Source organism: Thunnus albacares, chromosome 3 (genome assembly GCF_914725855.1).
Source record: "Thunnus albacares chromosome 3, fThuAlb1.1, whole genome shotgun sequence".
Classification (NCBI taxonomy): domain Eukaryota; kingdom Metazoa; phylum Chordata; class Actinopteri; order Scombriformes; family Scombridae; genus Thunnus; species Thunnus albacares.
Window position 1 is genome coordinate 19462100 of NC_058108.1, and position 21356 is coordinate 19483455.

Below are 21356 nucleotides of genomic sequence, written 5' to 3' on the forward strand. Positions count from 1 at the left end.
GTCAGATGAGTAGATTGATGTCTGTACAGAAAATTTTAAAGGGGACATATTATACGCATTTCATGGTCTATATTTTTAATCTGGGGCTTTACTGGAATATCTTTGCATGATTTACAGTTAAAAAAACTCTTTACTTAACTTATACTGACCCTTTACACAGCTCCTCAGTTCAGCTGCTGTCTGAAACAGGCCGTTTTAGTTCCTGTCTCTTTAAGGCCCCCCTTCTGATGAGCCCACTCTGTTCTGATTGATCAGCTCTTGGAAGCTACATCAGCAAACCATGAAACAAACTATAGCTAGTGGTAGGATTTCACTGTTTTTCTCATTTTTTGCTCAAAATGGAAACTTCTCAAATACATCCGTACATGTTTGAGTTGGAATCCGATCTGAAATATGCAAGCGGACAGTACAAATAATACATAGATAAACCAACAGCAACAACTTTCAACAAGCCTATGGACTGAACAGCTGTTGATGGGAATGAAATAGATATCCAACATCATAACAGTATATAAAAACAGAGAATAACAAAAAGCATAAGATGTCCCCTTTTTGTTGAACACAAATCAAATAAATAGTTCAAAATTTTGGGGAATACAATTATTCACTTTCTTGCCCAGAGTAAGATGAGTATATCAATACCATTCTCATGTCTGCACAGTAAATTTGAAGCCATTTTAAGACTGGAAACAGGTGGAAACAGCTAGTATGGCTCTATGCAAAGGTAAAAAAATCCTTCTTGGCTTGCTGGAGTTTCTGCTGGTTGCCAGACTGGCAGGACTCCAGGAAGTTATCGCTGCTGGCCATAAAACCGCAACGTGTCATTTTTACTCTTTGGTTTTTGCACAGAATAAACAAATGAGCTATAACATGTTAATCAATGAACTTTAAGAGGTGCTGGTAAGCAGTTTTTGTGGCGGAAACTCCAGCAAGCCAAGAAGGGATTTTGTTACCTTTGGACAGCGAGAGTGGTATCAATCTTCTCATCTGTGTTTTTTGTTATATGTCATACATATTTCTCTCCCCTTGTTTCTTGTCTGCCACTTCACTGTCAACTGTCCAATAAAGGCAAAAAATTACATACAAAAAATCTTTGTGTATTTCCCAAAATGTCTCTTCCATTAATTTTATATTGGGATTATTACATCTGTTGCTCCATAAGTCAAACATATGGGAAGACATTTAAAATGGGGAACATACTCCTTATGCTAAAATGCATTTGAATATGTGAATCTTTGAATATTTAGCTATTTTGAATATATCCAAATATTTCAGAAGGAACCAAAGTGTACTCACAACACACCTCTAACACAGTCAGTTTGCAGGTGTGAGTGATTCAAAGAGAAGCGGTTTCTTGATTCTGGAGAAAATCATCATGTCTGTCCTTTCTGAAAGCCTCTGTCTTCACAAGACAGTCAAGAAGCACTATCTGTCTCTTGCCAAAGATGCAGAGTGCCTGGTGACGTACGTTTGGATTGATAAAACTGGAGAAAGTGTACTATCGAAAACCAAGACTCTGAACAAAGAACCGGCTGGAATCAAAGGTAAAGTAGATGGATGAACCCTGTAGTCCCTGTCGTTATCTTTCAAGGGATTTAGGTATCATTGTTGATGTTTTTAACAATTTATGAATACTGTGCCTGCATATGTTTCTGTTTCATGTGTTAACCTTATCTTTGAAAATGTTCATCCCTGACAGATATCCCAGAGTGGAGTGCTGGCTGGATGATAGATGGGTATTCTATCGAAGTCACTTTGGTCCCGGTCAGAATGTTTCGAGATCCTTTCACTCTTGACCCTAATAAACTGGTTCTCTGTGAAGTATTTGACAGTAGCTATGAGCCCATAGGTAACATATTACAATATTATCTTACCTTACGCTATACACTTTGAGTTTTGCAACATATAAGAAGCCCAAAGCTCAGTGTGCTGCTCCTGCTGATTTTAAACCTGTGTTTTCCTTTTTTCAAACAGGAAGTAATCAGCATTCAAAGTGTGCTCAAGTCATGGAGGAAGTGAAAGAATTTCAGCCCTGGTTCGGGATGGAGCAGGAGTACACACTCTTTGGTTTGGATGGAAATCCCCTTGGCTGGCCTCCTCAGGGATACCCATTTACAAGAGGTGTGATAAAGAGTGAATATGTAACTTTTGAACTGTGCTAGAAAAACATATAGTAAGAGTAATGACAGCATTTTTATGATTATTTATTCATATGGATTAAGTGTATTATGAGATATTTGCAGTGACAGTACAAATACTTAAGATGTTTTTCATTGTTTTATTCTCAGGGTCTTGTGCTGTGGGCATAAACAAAGTGTATGGAAGAGACATTAGTATCTGTCACTATAAAGCCTGTCTGTATGCAGGTGTAAAGATATGTGGCACCAATGCAGAGTCATTACCCTCCCAGGTATGAAACACTTGCCTGACTGATATGGAACTATTTTACTATCAAAAACTTTTACTATAAAATAGTAAAATAAACTCTTATTTGTACATGCAGGTTAGATAAGCTTAACCTCTAAACCTGAGGGAAATAATACTAAGCTTAATCAAGATTTCAAACTATACTAATTAATATAATAATATTATAAGAGCAATGGGTCAACTAACCATGTGTGAGGTAAGGGGGGTCACTTGTAATGATGAACACACAGACAACTATCATCCAACTCTGCAATTCCCCTCAGCTGAATCTCAAACCTGGATGACATAATTTAATGACGTAATTTAAAAATGCATATTATTATGAGATTACTATTTTATGTTGCACAAGTAAGCATGATTCATATCAGGATTCACTTTTACATTCAACAGATGGGAAACTTTGGCAAAGATCAAGGGTGATGAGATCACTTCAGTTTCATATGACAAAGTAAAACATGTTTTATATTAAAAACATCACTTCATTGGCATTGGGTGTGTTGTAGTCCAGTGGTTAAGATGGTTCACTGGTTTGTTTCCAGCAGGGGACCATTGTTACGTGTCATACCCCCATATCTCACCCTATATTTCTTGTCTATATCTACACTGTTAAGTGTCACACGCTAGACTTCATAACATTGATGTTTGTTTGGTTGTACATAAAACCAGTTGACATTCAGAAATAATGAATTCCTCAGATTTTTTACTTTGCTCTCTATGATCGGTGGTTTTGTCTGATTAGTGGGAGTTTCAGGTTGGCCCGTGTGAGGGGATTGAAATGGGGGATCATCTGTGGATGGCCCGTTACATTCTGCACCATGTGTGTGAAGACTTTGGGGTTGTTGCCTCCTTGGATGCTAAACCCATCAAGGATCAAAATGGCACATCAGGCTGTCACACCAACTTCAGCACCAAGAAGATGAGGAGCGAAGGGGGACTTCAGTAAGTATAGAGATGCACATATCCTATGATCATGAAGCACAACAATAAGCCATTTAGAAAGAGAAGCATAATCAGATCGGTTGTCTGTGAAATTACAGGTTCATTAAAGAAGCTATCAGAAGGCTGGGAAAGCGTCATTTTCAGCACCTCCGTGTTTATGATCCACACGGTGGCGCTGACAACATGAGTCGCCTCACCAGTTCTCAAGGCTCAACCTCCAGTTTCAATGACTTCTCTACAGCTACAGCCTGTCGTAACGTTAGTGTTCGCATCCCTGGCCATGTCAGCCAGAATGGCCGCGGGTACTTTGAGGACAGACGTCCTGCTGCCAACTGTGACCCGTACATGGTGACGAGGGCCTTGGTTGAAACCTGTCTGCTGGGAAGCACTGGAGAGGATGATGATGATGATGAGAAGATAATGGCACCCTGAGAGGGGAGAAATGTATTGCAAACTTTGCATGTAGTTGTACTGTGGAAACAGTGACATTTGTGAATTTTAAATTTGGTAAATTTGCAAATTCAAATGCAGAACTTGTATGTTGTCTGACTGGAGTAAATTCAAAATTGAATACATTTTAAATGAAATGTACATGAAACCAGTTTTTTCTCCTGTCAATTTGTATACAGTCCAAACTCAAACATAATATGTTTATGGGATTTACAGGCCCACATAATTAACAGTTAAGCAGCCCAAACTCTCTAACAAGGCAACACAACCCCCCTCCCCCCCTTATAAAAGGACAAGTACTCAAAAAAACCTCAGGGGCGACAATTCAAGAAGAGATCAAAATGGAAATCAGAGTCAAAGTCTGAGTGTATAAACAAACTGCAAATAAAGCTGATTCTGAGATGGGAAATTGCAATTACAGAAGTTGGAACTGTTACAAAATACTGTGTGAAAAGAAGATTTTAATTCAACACAATTGGATTATCAGAGGTCCAATGCCCAAAGGAAGGTCCTTATTAAGTAAGTTATTAAGTCTGTTAATTTAATTCCAAGGGATGGGTTCAGTGAAATGAGTCCAATGAAATAACTCAAGCAGATGAATAAAACCAATATCAGTTATTCACAATAAGTTCAAGGTGCCAGGTGGATGAGAGATTAAGATGAACCCTTTTAGCTTGTTTTTTCTCAACTACACACACAATGGCACACTCAAATCCAACTACTCTGAGATAAATACATACATTTTATAACAGTTGATACATGGGTTTGTTCTCTTTTGTTTTATCTTATTCTGTTGTTCATTATTAGACTCGGATATAGAGCTTTTAACAGCGCTTACTTTCAATATAGTATTTATCTATTTTATATATGCCTGATGGTAATAAAAGTAGCCTAATCATAAATTACAATATATCCATCGACAGTTTGACAGTAGCCGGCACGCGTCTCAAGTAGAAACTAAAGAGAAATAATACGATATGATAGTGGGGAATATAAAACAGTAAAGTAGTAGAAAAGATAATTTTAGATGACTTGACATAGTTTTTGCTTTACACAGATGGCAAACTTTGCTCAGTCTTTGCGCGGCTCTGAGCTGTTTTGTCAGCAGTGAGTACCAGCTGGTGGTGCATGTGGTCCCCATTAAATCTGCTCTGCGCTCAGAGCAGCATCACAGCTCAGTCCGACAGGAGCAGGACGCGCACTTCAGTTTGAGTAACCAATTTGCCTTTTGTTGTTTTTTTCTGTTAATGATACAGATGGGTGGCATCCTTGATCTTTTAGCATAACATATGGCTGCGCGCAAAACCAGGCAATGAACAACACAACCGGCTTGGCACTGGTAGGAGCAGGCAGCCGGGAGGAGTTACCGGCGCACCGAGCTTTAACGGGGTGCGTCCTGGCTCTGCTCATCATCTGGACGCTTCTCGGCAACTTCACGGTGTGCGCAGCCGTTTGTCGCTTCCGGCACCTGCGTTCCAAATTAACCAACATCTTCATCGTGTCGCTGGCTCTGTCGGACCTCCTGGTCGCCGTGCTGGTGATGCCGTGGAAAGCTGTGGCTGAGGTAGCCGGTTTCTGGCCGTTTGGAGGGTTTTGTAATACCTGGCTGGCCTGCGACATCATGTGCTCCACGGCCTCCATCCTCAACCTGTGCGTGATTAGTGTGGATCGATACTGGGCCATCTCTAGCCCCTTCCTCTATGAGAGGAGTATGAACAAGAAGGTGGCCTCTGTTATGATCGGCGTGACTTGGACAGTCTCCGTGGTCATCTCCTTCGTTCCCGTGCAGCTGAACTGGCACCGGGCGGAGCTCGGTGTCCCGTCCGGGGAGGATTTGACATTTCACGGTAAGAGTGTTGATGGGAGCTGTGACTCCAGCCTGAGCCGCACGTACGCCATCTCTTCCTCTCTCATCAGCTTCTACATCCCCGTTGCTATCATGATTGTCACATACACCCGCATCTACCGGATAGCCCAGATGCAGATTCGGATGATATCCTCCCTGGAGCGGGCGGCGGAGCACGCGCAGAACTGCCGCTCGGATGTACCTGAACTGTTTCCTCACCTGTGCGCGGAAATCAGTGCCAACTCTTATCAATCTCACATCAGGCTTCATCCTGATTATCAGCCCTCTAACCCCTTACACCGCGAGCTCAAAGTCTCCATAAGAAAAGAGACAAAAGTCCTAAAAACTCTGAGCATCATCATGGGTGTTTTTGTCTGCTGCTGGCTGCCGTTCTTCGTCCTGAACTGCGCTCTACCCTTCTGTCCCGGACCAGGAGCCCCGGGCGCCCAGCGTGGCCCTTACTGTGTCAGTGAAAAAACCTTCGATGTCTTCGTGTGGATCGGCTGGAGCAACTCATCCCTGAACCCGATCATCTATGCGTTCAACGCGGACTTCAGAGACGCTTTTCTGCGCCTGTTGCGCTGCCACGGACGAGGGTGCTGGACAGCGGTGGAGACGGTGATGGCGAGCAACGACGCCGGACAACTGAAGCAGGAGAGCCCGCTGAACGTGAAGCTGGGCATCTCCTGCGCCACGAACACCAGGGGAAGCGAGGATAGCGGGAACACCACGGTGACTGTGTTTTATCACAGAGGGACTACCTCGGAGCAGGTGCTGGACACTGAGGAGAGTAAGGACAAAGACAGACTGACGCAGATACCGTTATAGTTGACACACCTGCGGAAATTCCGTGTGAGGGGTCAGGGAGCAAAGGGTGTGCACTTCATACAAAGGAAGAGGAAAGGTTGCCACACACTGAATTTGGTAAATATTTAATGATGCAAACTTTGTCCTACAAGGTATTCACCAGGCAAACATCCATGTGAACAAAAGCAACAGACAAAAATGAAAGCTCCTCCTACAATTAGGAGTTTACATGATAACACCCATTATCCCAAAACAATTTACTATGCACACAAACAGACATAATGTCCTAAATAAAGGAGCAGAGGACATCGTGTTTTTTTTCAAATAAAAAAGGAGGGTAATGGGTGCCATGTGATCTCCTCATTGTAGGTGGAGCTGACATTCTTTGTCTTTATAGATTCATTTTTGTGCACAAGGGATGTTTGCCTGACAAAAATCTTTACTGTTTAAACTTTGCATCATTCAATTTTGGGCGCTTGCAAAGAAATTTGCATCCGGGCAACCTCTCCTTTACCTTAGCAGGAAGCCAGGCCTGGGTTAAGGAGGTGATGCCCTACTGCAAGAACGAGATAGGAGACATGTTGAGTAGGTTCTATAATTATTCTTAAACCAAAGTTAAATCAAGTGAAAAAGAAATTAAAAATAGGTGTAATTTAATTTTCCCTTTATGTGGCACTTATTTGAATAATTCTCTAAGAAAGAGTCATAACTGACAAACATAGACAGACACCTTTATGGTCAAAGTCTTGAAACATGCAGGGAGAGGTGCATTCACCTCTCTCTCATTCATAGTTTTTTCAGTCTCAGTGTTAGATTAGAATTGATGTTATACATGGATGATAAATTCACATTTCTGAAGTGATTTTCCTAATTCGGAGAAAATTCTCAGGTGAAATGATCTCCCCCATTTCACCTGAAAAACAGATTTAGCAGTGAGGATAGACATTTTTGCAGTATTACTTCCATTCAAGGCCAGCTTTGTGCTCTCCCATTGCCCATCACGGAGAGAGAGAGAGAGTTATCAGAGGTCAGGATTTCTCTGAATCTCTAGAAATGGGATTATGTAACTAACTCACATTAGCGCCAGTCAGCTGTGCAGCTTGGCGGATGCACTGTTCACTCTGTTTCCCCCCTCTATCTCCTGAAAGAAACAAATATGAATAATTTGTAAAGGTTGTTCCTGTGAAAGACGACCTGACTAGTGAGAACACAGAAGCTTTTACAGTGACAACCTGCAAAAACACAAGAGGGATTATTGTCTATTGAGTAAGGCTGATGCAGGATCAGCGACTACAAATGTATAGTTGAAGATGTGCAGTCTTACATCCTGTGCTGTGATAAAGTTTCTACAGATTAACATCTGTTCATTTTTGTTTGATGAGACTTCCTTGTTGGTGTTAAATATGAAAGTTTGTGTTATAACCTCAAGGAGCCGCTATAGCCTCAATGGAGCCAACAAGAGCACGTTGTGTTTCCATCCTGAATTACTCAGATATTTTGTTGGTGGATGTGATTACATTACTATTATAACATTTAAAGGGGATCTAACATGCACATTTCCATGTCTATATTTATATTCTGGGGCTTTACTGGTATATTTTTGCATGATTTACAGTTAAAAAAAACACTGATTTATCTTATACTGGCCCTTTATGCAGCCCTTAGTTCAGCCTCTGTCTGAAACAGGCCGCTTTAGCTTCTGTCTCTTTAAGGCCCCCCTCCTGATGAGCCCACTCTGTTCTGTTTAGTTAGCTCCCAGAAGTGGGACAGCTTTCCAACAGCTCGGGAGGCTATGTCAACAAACAGTAGTAGTCAGATTTGGCTCCTTTGTCTCATTCTTTACTCAAAATATTAACTTCTAAATTACATGTTCAAGCACAAATCAGATCCAAAATGAAACAAGCTTAGCAACAACATTAGCAACGAAGGCTACAGAATGGACGAGCGTTTGTGGGCACAAATGATCTGATGTTACTTCGTAGCCCTGGCTTTTCACTTGAAGACAGCTTTTTTACATACGTTCGCCTCAGCTTTTGGAACTTTGACTGCATGTATTTAACAGAGATATTGGACATTATAACAGTATATAAATGACAGAAAATCACAAAAAGCATGTTATGTCCCCTTAAAAGAAACAGTTCAACATTTTGGTGAATGCGCTTATTTGTTTTCTTGTCCACAGTCAGATAAGAAGATCAATAACACCCCAATTTCTGTATGTAATATTTGAAGCTACATAGCGGCCTCTTAGCTCAGTGTAGCACAAAGACTGGAAACAGAGGAAACAGCTACCCTGATTCTGTCCAAAGGCAAAAAAATCTGCCTACCAGCACCTCTAAAGCTGGATTTATGGTTCTCTGAAGATACATGTAAATGTCTCTGATCCAGAGAGAGAAGGGTGTTGTGGGTAACCATAGGTGGACGTGCACACCTCCCATGGGAGTTTGCCTATGTGCAGTGGGGAGAACCATGATTCCACTTTAAAGCTCACCTTTAATCACTGTTAATCACTTTAACACATTAAACAACGTGTCCTCCAACATAAATTGTCGTTGGTTCACACAGTCCAGAATGACACATAGACGACAATATCTGATCCAACGCCCCTATTGTTGGTTTTACATTTTGGTTTTTGTACATATGAAACAAGTAAGATATAACATAGTAATTAGTGAGCTTCAGAGCTGCTGCTAGGTGGATTTTGTTACATTTGGACAGAGCTACGCTAGCTGCTTCCCCTTGCCTTTTTGCTAAGCTAAGCAAACTGGCTGCTGACTCCAGCGTCATATTTACTGTAGAGACATGAGTGCTATTGATTGTCTCTTCTAACCCTCAGCAAGAAAGCAAATAAATGTATTTGCCAAGATGTTGAACTATTCCTTTATATTACACTACATACGGTATTACTGAGCAGTGCAATCCTAATTTCCTCGATTAGACACCAGTTATAATATTTTTGTGTCTGTGTTCCTTCTGATTATGGAGGGTGACAAAACACAGCAGATGTATACTGTATAATTGTTTCCAGATGTGTGTGCAGCCTAATGGCAGTGGCTGTGTGATGGGTTTGTAGCCTACCATATACAGAACATCCATCATCTGTAGGCGTCTCCAACTGTATGTAAGAATAGTCACCATACCAAAGAGGATTAATAAAACAAAAGTCAAATACATATTTAATAATGTGTCTCCCATTAACACAGGTTGCACGTATATGTTAGTGAGTGAGAAAAGTCATTACTGGCCTGGCTGAGTGAAGTTCAGAGAGAATTGAGGGATGATAAAGTGATTATATCTATTAATACTGACTGACTAAACACTTCTTATTTCATCCTCTCTCCATTTCATTCTCATGCCACCCAGAAGGAGCTCACTGCATTAAAGTGTCTCTCAGGGTAGTTGTGTTCACATGAGGAAACTTTAAATGGGCCACAATTGTCAACGTTGAATGTGTGAGAGTTAATGGAGCCCTCGAGGCTGCAGGCGGGACAGAGCAAGAGAAAACAAGAGAGAGACAGAATATTTCAGGAGGAGCTGTTAATCGATTTTTGTGCTTCAGGTGAAGGACCTCATCTAAACTAAGGTCACTACTGCTGAGAGGCTGCATCCTACATGGACTTTCAAGAAAAGCATGATAGTTTACTCACCATAAACTCCAATATTTGATTAGTTTTAACATAAGTATAATGGAAAATCAGCCTATAGGACAGCCAGAATGTGTATGTTACACGTAAAAACACTTTATGTATACAATTTTCCCATTTCAACAAGACAATACGAACAGAGCAGAATACCACAAAGACAGAAAAAATGTTTAGCTGACAGCCTATTCATACTGTACATGTGAATGACAGAACAAGCCGATAATAAATTTAGAAGGCAAAGAAATATATATTATTTCCTTTTAAGATGACCCATATAGTGTACAGTACAAGAGTTTGTTGATATGACACCCTAATCAATAGGGCAACGTTGTTGGTCAGTGCCTTTCAAAAATGTTAAAAAACACAGGTGCAAAAATGATTCATATGTCTGCTTTCTGGTCTGACACCACTGTGGTTAAGGTTGGTAAGTGTTAGAGAAAGAGAAGACAGGAAATGAACAGCCGTCTCCTCCAGTGACAACTCTTTGTCTACTCATCCATACACCAATCAGCTTTAAAACAATGTCACACTACACCCATGTTTGCTCCTGACTGACTACCATCTATTCACATGGTTGCTAGATGTTCTTATCCAGTAAATGTAATTATATTTTCACAAATATATGATGCTGTTGTTTCTCTTGGGAGGACAGTCTCACAGAGGGCCAATCACTGCAGAAAGTAAACTATGTTCCATCTTTATGTGTCTTGTGTGTACATTATAGGTATTTTACACAACAGCAACCGTTTTGGTATGTGACCCTTTAAATTGAAGCAAAGGCGTGTTGCAACCCCTCATCACATGTTGTAACTTGATGAGATGTGAGCAGTTTGACTAAAGACTTGGAACTGAAGATTTTATCTTTTTGTTCCAGTTTTGAATGACTTTTTAGAGGCCTGAACAGGTAAAACTATCCAATATAACACAAGGGAAAAACAAAGAAAATGGATTAGATATTTCTCTTTTAATTTCCTTTTTTTGTTGATTGTTTTTGACTTGTGACTCCTTAAAATTAGAAGAGAGGTCCAAATAATGATTAAAAATGTTTGCAGCACAATGTTTTCTCTTCTTTCCTATACCATAAACAATTTGTGACCATAATCTGACTGAACAAATATAAAAGATGTTTTCCACAAGAAAAAACATAGACATCATTGTAAATGTATATTTTATAGATATTAACTGATGGATTTACTTTGATCTCACACAAACTGCCTTTTCTCCTCTGATCCAGTTTGTGAAGTCTTTCTGTCCAAAAGACCTTATAATCCCCTTTGGTCCTTTTGAGGACATCGGATCAGGTCGTTGCATTGTTTCCTACAATAATCCTGGTACTCCAGAGGGAGAGGCTCTTGGTCTCAGCATTATTACAGTTATATGAAGAACACATCTACACAGGTTTAGTCCTGGCTTACAATTGTCTATAAGCACAAAACTCTCATATAAATTATTCAATCCTTTACATCCTTTATGTTTATGAATGCTCAGAGCTAGTCCGAGAACTGAACACTGTGTGTCTGCATGTGTTTTATTTATGAGTTTGCAAATTCAAGTCAATGAATCTGAATGTTTCCGGCAGAAAAATGAATTAGGTCAGATAAGACGAGCAAACCAGACAAGACTGAGAAAGTGAAAAAAGGAAAGGAGGGGCAGGAGGGAGAGAAAGTGAACCATAAACTATGAATAAAAGAGATCAGAAGCACTTGAGGATTTAAGTGAGAAATTTTTTATCACAATCCTTAATAAAAACTGAATATTTCCAGAGGAGATGAGTCGTCGGTGCAGCTGTGAGCTCATCTAAAAATAGATCTCACACACACACACACACCAGCACACACATGGTTTGAACTGGCCAGAAAATGATAACTTTAAGAGTACAGTGTGGCAGGAATCAGACACTGCATTCACTGAGTTCAGTGAAATAACACAAAACATGTATTTGTGTATATAAGTGAGACATTTATTAGAAATAAAAATCAGGTTGTTATAAAATAAACAAGAGTGATAAAGAATGTGCCAGTGCAGCCTGCATAAATTGAAGTTTCTCAGTTAAACAGCAAGATTTGCCATGAATATTGACTCATTATAAGAGTACTCTGCCACGGAAAGTCCTAAATTTGGCAACAGTCAAAATAACCCTACTGTCCGACCGTTGTAGTTGATGATTAATGACTACAGGCACTTCAAGAGGTTAGGTGGCTCAAAATGTAAACTTTGCTCACATGACCAGAAAGGACAGCTATAGATTTACTGTCTCATCCACACTTGTCAGTTGAGAAAATATCCTACAGACTGGATGTCCTTCAAACTAGGACAGAATTTACATCACAGGGTTACAGTTTGCAGTATTATTGAGGTGAGAGCTTGTTTTCAAAATGTTGATCTTGCCCAGGTGTTACCTTTTGAGAGCACATTGATTATAGCTTTTAGTAGAGAGTGTAGTAAGAAGTAAAACTGCTGAATATTTGCTCTGCTGCTTCATTGACTAGAAATGGCACTTGCAGATATTATGTTGCCATCAACACTTGTACAAAATTGTTCACAAACTATCCATTTTTTATGTTCATCTTCATTTTCTTGCTGTTATTAACATGGATCTTGAATTTTCTTTGGATTCACAAATTTCCATAAGAAAGAAAAACAAATTCAGTTTCATTTCACACTTTATTCAGTATTTTTAAATATAGGAGGCGATGTGTCTATCTAGGAACTAGGAACAAAACTTGCATTGTCATGATTTGGATCCAACTTTTTGGACCCAGAGAATGTTGCTTTTAAGACATTACAACCCACTGTTTTGTACTGTATTGTGAAATATATATTTTTGTGAAATATATATGACAAGGTTTGAATATTAGGAGTTTTACAGGTGTGTGATTATTGATACAGAAAATAATATATAATGTCTTGGCTGCAGCTACATGCTGACAGTGTTTTGTTTAGACATATTAATTGTTAAATTTGGAAAAAGACTGAAATCCAGTGGAATTATTAACTGCTCCTTACACTGCAAAAACTGTGCATGTGGCCCTTTGTTTTCATCGCACTTAATACAGTTGTGATCCAGAAAATGCATTGTCACTATTGTCATTATATATCTGCAAAATCTGCTTCTCTCAGTGTGCCGTAGATCTAATATCATATCATATTGATGATAAACCTGCAGATATTCTTAACTGAATTGATGTTTCTCATTGATGAACCATTTGATAAGATCTGTAAATCTCTGGCTTTTGTTTCAGATGTTTTGATGCTTATCAGACATTTGCTGTATGTAAAAAGGTCTAAAGCATGTCTAAAGCAAAAATAAAAACATTCATATATTAAATGCTGGTTATTTTGCAGTACATTACCTTTAATCAGGTTTCCACCGACCATGTTTCATTTGAGACTTACCAGTAGTGCAGTTAAGTGAGAAGAATTGTGCCACCAAACATCTTTCTGAACAGTTTATATATTTAGTTGTTTAGTCAGGAACTTTATTGTTCACAACAACAACAGCTAATGAGGACAGACAGCAAGAACAAACATATGTACTGTACATAAATACAGTTATAATGAAAAACAGAGAGGGGCTGGATGCAGGATAACTATGAATTATTGATATTTAAATAATTCATAATTCTCCAATTCTAATTTGGTTTAAGCAATTTAGCTTCTGATTTAAACCAAGAATTCAGACTCTGTCTCCTCTTGAGTCTGATTCTGATATTAATATTGTTTTCCAAACATTTTTTTCTGATTCTTTTATTGGATATATATTTGAAACCTGATTTCTTTTTTGATACACAGTTGTGTAACACAGGAAATCAAAAGAAACTTGAACACCAATGGCACAGTAAACACAGCCCTTTTATACTTTAAAACTGTAAATTGTTCACCCTCTGATTTATAGAGCATACAGTGATGTGTTATCCCCCATCAAAACCACCAGAGACAAAATAAGTAACATCTTTCTTCTTTCTTTGCCGCAGAGACCTGATTCATTATGAGCAACATCAATGTGAGGAAGTAAATACAACAAAAGTGAAGGAAAACACAAAAATATTACCATTTGTTTTCTAAGCAGTTTTCCAAATTTAAAATCCCCTTCAGGCAGAGGTGTTAAATTCATATTCTGACAGATTGTGCTATAACAACTTACTATTTACTTATTAGTGTTGTATCAGGTGTTTATGGGATAATATAAAGCATCTTTAATGTCACAGGGATGTTATATAGTTTTGCTGATGGTGGTTTTGGTGTTGGTGGATCATTTAGCAGCTGCTCCTTCTTCAAAAACAGATAATACAAGAATGTAATGGGAACTTCTTATCTTAAAATGCCTCAACAACAAGTTAGCCAGTCACCTGCAGTTGTACATGTTAATAAATCACTAATAAAGAGCCACCAGCTGTGGTATACTCTCTATCCATAAAGTATAAAAGATCAAGCAACGCTCTCTCAGACTTCAACCTAAGATTGCAGCGGTAAGTCTGACCTCTGTGCTGAATTAAAGAGCTAGCTGAAAAGACAAAGGAAGTCTGATGCTGGAGGAGGATTTCCTACAATTGAATAACATACTCTAGTCTGTAGTAACAGGTACAAATATGGTTCTTTAATGTTTAAATATATGTATTCTGTTTTTTCTCACAGACATGTTATATCATATTATGTTGCTGTTGGTGGTTTTGGTGTCAGTGGAGCATGCATCCTTTGCAGCACCAGGTAAAATCGAACACATACACACAAGATATTTCCTACATATGCTAGTTCACTGTTCTTTCCAACAGTACATAACTGCTATCTAACTTTATTTTCAGTAAATGAGGAGCTCACCCACATAAACACCATCAGAGATGTCAAGACAACCCAGAACCTCACCAAGACAGACTCTGAATATTTGGGGGAACTGTGGAGCAGATCCAGTTATGTTGCGAGGAGCTGTAAAGAGATTAGGGACAAATATAATGAAAAGGAAGGTAAGCAGGCTTTACCTGCAGGAGATGTTCATGCAGTACTTTGAAATTAAATAGACTTCTAATGCAATGGAGAATTAAACATGTAATTACAGTTTAATAAATTAAATGTGTTGCAGTCCTCTCAAACACATGTTCTGAACAAATATTTTATCATACAACTCACCAGCAGATGAATAATAAATCAAAACTAGAAAATGCAATTTCTGTAGAAATTGCACGTGATTGCTGATTTAGATTGCATTACTGGAAGCTGAATTCTATTGAAAAATCAACCAATAGTAAAATCAGCCACAGGTGGAATTGAACCCATACCCTCATGTGTATAAGTCAAGCAAACTATGCACTGAGCTAACACATAACTCAACAAAACCTACTCAGATTTTGGTATTTAGTCTTTCAGTTGCATGAAATTTATCAGTTATAGTCTCAATAAGCAGATTGAGGACACCTGCAGTTTTTCACCTTCAACTCTACTGAGTTCTGCCCCAAGCAGGGTTCGAACTCTCAGTCTTTGGCTCTCAAAGGAACTCTAATGTGATCTTAAACCACTGGACTACTCGGACATGCTTTTAATGACAGAAAGAGATGTATTTAACAAGCATATCAATGTGCGTTTTGTCTCAAACTATAGCTTTGAGCCCAGAGATTTGTACATCATTCATGAAAGCAAGACTAGCTTACCATGAGAATGAATGATATGTGTAAAAAGTGTTTGAAGGAAGAGAGAATCTGTAAGTTTAAAAAACTGGAGTGAGAGGACATACACAGCCCGCAGACTGTATTGCAGTCAATGAGAACATGACAGGGACTCTCTATCAATTAAGGTTCAGATCTCAAAAACTATAAGTCCTATGTGAAATGTACTTACATTTTGAGAGAGAGGAGTCTTGTGGTAACATATTGAGGCAAGATATGTGCTTGAGGAGTTAAAACTGTGGGGGTGAGACCTGTTAGATATTTCTTTCTGGTCTAAAATGATCTGTGCTCTCCACTGTGCTTGATCATGACACACTGGTGAGACCTGACAACGTCTGTAAAACCCCTGACTTTTGGCTTAAAGAGATTTGTGAACATTTTATAGTTCGAATGGCGTCTGTAGGATAGGGGACGTTCGAGCAGTTGAGTGTCAAAGTGACAAAGACTCCAACTCAGTTGGACTTTTCCTCCCATAGATAGATAGAGCCATTATAAATTTTAATGTTTTAAAAAATTATATAAAATCGCTGAAACATGTTACATTTCAGAAAAATACAAGCACACATCTGCTGAATGAGCTGCGCAGATTGACAGTTGAATGGTTTTTATAGCACAAAATATGAAGCAGTTGAAAAGGGCCAAAAAACGTATGGAATGTGGAATAATAAAAAGAAGAAAGAATGCGAAGAACAATGTGTGCTTTCAGCAATCACACAACAAAGGTGGGTATTTTTTTATATTATATTTAATATTATCTAATATTTTCAGATGGGTTGTACTACCTGACCACTGCTAATGGCATGGTCTATCAGACTTTCTGTGACTTGACTACTGCGGGTGGCGGCTGGACACTGGTGGCGAGCGTCCATGAGAACAGCGTTTATGGAAAATGCACAGTGGGCGACCGCTGGTCCAGCCAGCAGGGAAACAATGCTGATGTGCCAGATGGAGATGGGAACTGGTCCAACAGAAACACCTTTGGAACAGCAGAGGGTGCCACTTCAGATGATTTTAAGGTGCCGGTACAGAAATGCTGCATGAGGAGGGGCATAATGTCATTTATAAAAGAGAGTCAAGATGTTTTTGATGTACAATCTTTTGTCACAATGTGACTTTTTCTGACACCACATCGCTGAATATTTCATATTTTATAATATTTTATATCAAATGATCAGATACAGTAACCTTATCCTTTTTTCCATCTGCAACACATTTTTTTCATTAAATGTATTCTTCACTTGGATTCAGGTGTGGGAACAGGCTTGTAGATTACTTAAAGTTTCGGTTTGCTGTATGCTGCCCTTGGTGCTTACTAACACCACCCCTAAAAAATCAGATAATCTACATTCCCCAAGAGACACATGTGGACTCAGTTTTTGTGACTCATTAGTCACTAGTTGGCAGATAACAGTGTTTTCTACTGTGCCCAGTTAGTGTCCATCCACTGTCAGAGGTATAGCAAGTCTCAAGATGGAATAATGAGCACTGTCTGTCATTTCATCATTTAACAATTGAAATGTGATCCAAAGCATGATTAGAGCTGTGATAATAGTGTACATTTTTACAGAATCCAGGTTACTATGATATAGTAGCAGAAGACATGTCTGTGTGGCATGTTCCCAACAACTTCCCACTGGAGCACTGGAAGCTGGCAGCCATCCTCCGCTACCACACTGACAACCACTTCCTCCGTCTGTATGGGGGGAACCTCTTGCAGCTCTTCAAGGTAACTTAGTCAGTAAGGAAGTGATTGTAAAGTATTTAGACTACAGGAACTTCTAGCTCTTTATAACATGCTTTTCCTTCAGCAATATCCAGTGAGATACAACGTTGGCTCGTGCAGCGACAGAGGACCAGCTGTTCCCATTGTGTATGACCATGGAGACACAGAGTCCACCAGCAACTTATATGGACCCAATCCAAGAAGTAAGAAGCTCATTTATAAAGAAGAAGCTGTTTCACCATCATTATTGTATATCAATCATTGTTACTTGTATTTATGGAAGAAAATATCTTTTCGAATAATGTAAAAAGGTTAGTAAGTGGGATTAGGGAACACAAATTGCATTTCAAATCATCTCTGACATTTTTGTTAGATATTTCAGTGGATGGCTTTCAGAAGCAGCAGATATGAATTCTCGAGACACAGAGAAGTTTAAATAATATCAGTTGATATCAGGGGGCTTAAAGTAACACAACATTTATAAAACTTTGGAAACTATAATATGTAATTACATCTTCCAACAATTTATTACATTAATAGTATTTCTCAAAGGAATAGTTTTGGAAAACATGTTTGCTTTCTTGCTGAGAGTGAGATGAGAAGGTTGATACCACCAGTATCAGAGTAAATGGCTGTAGACAGGAAGCAATTAGCTTAGCTTAGCATAAAGACTTGAAACAGGGGGAAACAGCTAGCCTAGCTCTCACCAAAGTTAAAATATAAGCTCCCATATTAAAACTCGATATATGTTTTGTTTAATTGGTACAAAGAGAAATGTAAAACTAACAATTTGTGGTTTAAGGGGGAGTTATGTGCTTGGAGCAGTGAACAGTAAATCTATTCCTTTTTAATACCAGTAAATGTTGGGAGACAGTGAACTTTGAATTATAAGATTGTTAAATAGCTAAGTAGCAGAATAAATGGAAAGCAAAATTATATTTGTCTCAACCTTTTTATTTTGTCTTTGCCGATCTGAAAAATGATCTGATCTGAACCGTGAGTTTTGCAATCTGTTGCACCCCTAACTGACAGTTGTTGAAATATCAGAAATGAATTCTGTGTTTAGGAAAGTAGCTTTTTAAATTCACTGCTTCTTTTCTGTTTTTTATGAAAGGGGAGTTTGAAGCTGGTTTCATCACATTCAGAGCAATAAATTATGAACGTGCAGCCATGGCTATCTGCTCTGGAGTTAAGCCAACTACTGGATGCAACACTGAAACTGTGGGTCTGAATCCATCATTGCTCTTCTACATTAAATAGTGTATATGCAATGCTATACAGTACATTCATGTTCTTTCTGTCTCCAGTACTGTATAGGAGGAGGTGGATACTTCGCTGAACACCCCCCTCATCAGTGTGGGGACTTCCCAGCATTTGACTGGGACAGACTGGGAATGGAGCAAGGCTGGAGTGCTTCCAAAGAGATGACTGAGGCGGCTGTTTTACTGTTCTACCGCTGATGGCAAAACTACATCATATTCATCTGACAATTACATTTTTAACATGGATAAGAAAGTGTTTGTCTATTGTAGCCTTGCATATACACACAAAACAGACTTGCTATTGCAGAGTGTAATTATGCAGTATTACACAAGAGGGTGTGCTTTACCGTCATTGTTGGCATAACAGCAGCAAACGCTGGAAATACATCTTCCAGTGCACTGACGGCTCCTCCTTTGCAGAAAGTGTTCCTCATTTAAAAAAAAGAAAAAAGAAACAGTACCCTCAGCAGATTTTCTCCTCTCCAGATAAATTTGTGTTCCTGCCTGTCTCACTTGATCCCTGTATCCCCTTGTCCAAGGTCCTCCTGAGAAAACCCTCCACCCTCCAGGTCCTCCCCCCACCAACCTTGTTTTTTCAAAAAACACTGAAACAACTAACAAAAAAAAGAGTTTCTTTCCTTGTCAGTGCTGGACTGATGATTGATGGTTCCTTGGTGGGGATGTTGAATTGTATTGTTGTATGAAAAGAGACTTATTTTTTAAGTGGAGAAAAACACAAAAAAACAAACACAAGGGATGACTTTTTCCTTACATCTATATTAGTGATTTAAATGGTTTATGTACTGGATCCAGGAGCATTATTTGTGGGAGGTTTATATTGTAAGTTTGATGATGCTTATGTTTATGTTTATGTTTGGCTGATATGTATGTATTGTGCTGTTAGATGATGGTAGATAACATGCCAGAATGTTTGGTTTGTTGCAGGTTAATGTGTCTCAATAGTCCCATGAGGGATGGATCATGAAAATGACCAGACATGAAAATTTAAAAAAAAAAAAATCTACTATTGTATTCTACTTCTTTTTGTTGGTCATGATGACTCCAGTGGTGTGCCACTGTCTCTTCCCTGGAGGACTAACCGGTCACTAATGGCTGACCTCTTCCTGTAAACTTCCTGCTTCCTGTCTGTGAGTCGTGTGATTTATAGGAGAAACCTTGTATCATAAATACTTGTACTTATTCAGTAGATCCCCCATGTATCAATCTGAATCTTTTAATATATATTAATTTATATTTGTCCTTATTTTTGTATGTTGTATGTTTGTATGTATGTATTTTTGACATAATCTGTCAAGATAGCTGAACTAAAAAAATGGTGTCCTTTATTTTGGTTGAAGAGAAGTTGTTTTTTTGAAACTATTGATCTTGCCAGAGACCTTAGTTACATTTTAATCTGCAAATGTGACGTGAAGACATTGTGTATTTTTGTTACATTTCCTGAGAGTTTGTACTGTGCCATTACCAGAAGGTCTTTATAATAAAGTATAAATGTATAGATAATTTCCCTACATATGTCTTTCACACACAGATCTTGTGAGTAGCATTGACTCTAGAGGATCCTTAGAACCGTTTATACCTTTTTAACAAATTTATGCTTAAAGAATACTGTGACTTTCTCTAAATGAAACTACTTTGTTAGCCCCCTGGTCTCCGATGTTAACATGTTGCTGCTAAGTTTTTGTACCGTAGACTTGGATCCTGATCTGTATGTTATATAGAACTTCCTGCTCCTACTGTACAGGGGCGCCTTGTGTAACAGATAAATATGTCCCCCACCTCTACACACGTGCATTGTGCTTTATATTCCCCCCCTTTTCAGATATGTTTTAAGTCTGCACATTCATCATTCTGCACCGTGAAGCTCAAACATTCAACTGGAGTAACAATCGGCAAAACGCATTTCTGAGTGCAGGGGGACTTTAAAGATATTGTGGATAAAATGAAGAATACAGCAGGGACTGTTCAATATCTGTCTTCATCCTCACATTTACCTGTTTTCATACCTTCTCTCTCTCTAGTTGAACATTTTCTTTTGTATCTGACATTTTTATTGCTGATCCCATATGCTCCTCTCAATTTTTGAGCATGCACATAAGTGTAAGACCAGTTTTTGTCCAGTCAAGCTATATTAAAGGATAAGTTTGGTGAAATTCTATAATTTTCTTATTGTCAATGAATCCCATGAAAAGAAAACCAACAATGGATTAGACCGCAATTGTTGTCCAAAACTATTAAAAACACATCACTAAGGCCCATTGTTGCACTAGCTGACAAGTTTCTTCATTACAGTAAACATGGGCATTGTAGTTAATTTTCAGTCAATCCCACATACAGAATCCTGCTGCTGTAAATACTTGCTAGTAATCCATCCAATAATTATATTCTTTATATTTCAGTCTGGACTGTGTTGAGATGGTCCCCTCCAAAGAAACAGCATCACTCATTTCTGCAAATGCCCAGAAATAACAGTTTTTGATGAAAACATATAAAAGGGAGAAATGGAAGAAATCTCAGGAAGAGCAACAGAGGAGGGATTTCTTTCACAGGATGGACAGACATGCAATAGATACTGTGTGTACA

At 38.7% G+C, this 21356-nt stretch overlaps 4 protein-coding genes across 4 annotated transcripts in view; all 4 read left to right on the top strand.

Annotated features, from left to right (window-relative positions):
• Positions 1 to 1357: 1357 nt before the first annotated feature.
• LOC122974116 (glutamine synthetase-like) lies at positions 1358 to 3798 on the top strand. Its single transcript, XM_044342019.1, has 6 exons — positions 1358 to 1544; positions 1700 to 1849; positions 1975 to 2123; positions 2264 to 2410; positions 3167 to 3366; positions 3465 to 3798. The coding sequence occupies exons 1-6, from the start codon at positions 1376 to 1378 to the stop codon at positions 3796 to 3798; spliced, it is 1149 nt and encodes a 382-aa protein (XP_044197954.1). The 5' UTR covers positions 1358 to 1375.
• Positions 3799 to 5128: 1330 nt separating this feature from the next.
• LOC122978761 (D(1) dopamine receptor-like) lies at positions 5129 to 7820 on the top strand. The gene has a single exon (XM_044345737.1). It carries the CDS (start codon positions 5129 to 5131, stop codon positions 6488 to 6490), a length of 1362 nt encoding a protein of 453 aa, XP_044201672.1. The 3' UTR covers positions 6491 to 7820.
• A 4563-nt stretch (positions 7821 to 12383) lies between these two features.
• LOC122979425 (intelectin-like) overlaps positions 12384 to 21356 on the top strand; it is a 41351-nt gene continuing 32378 nt past the window's right edge. Inside the window, exon 1 of the mRNA XM_044346859.1 lies at positions 12384 to 12469. The gene's annotated coding sequence lies outside the window, so the exon portion shown is untranslated. The remainder of the gene's footprint in view (positions 12470 to 21356) is intronic.
• LOC122974122 (intelectin-like) lies at positions 14766 to 19694 on the top strand. Its single transcript, XM_044342032.1, has 7 exons — positions 14766 to 14820; positions 14916 to 15074; positions 16539 to 16786; positions 17338 to 17496; positions 17579 to 17696; positions 18608 to 18714; positions 18801 to 19694. The coding sequence occupies exons 1-7, from the start codon at positions 14766 to 14768 to the stop codon at positions 18951 to 18953; spliced, it is 999 nt and encodes a 332-aa protein (XP_044197967.1). The 3' UTR covers positions 18954 to 19694.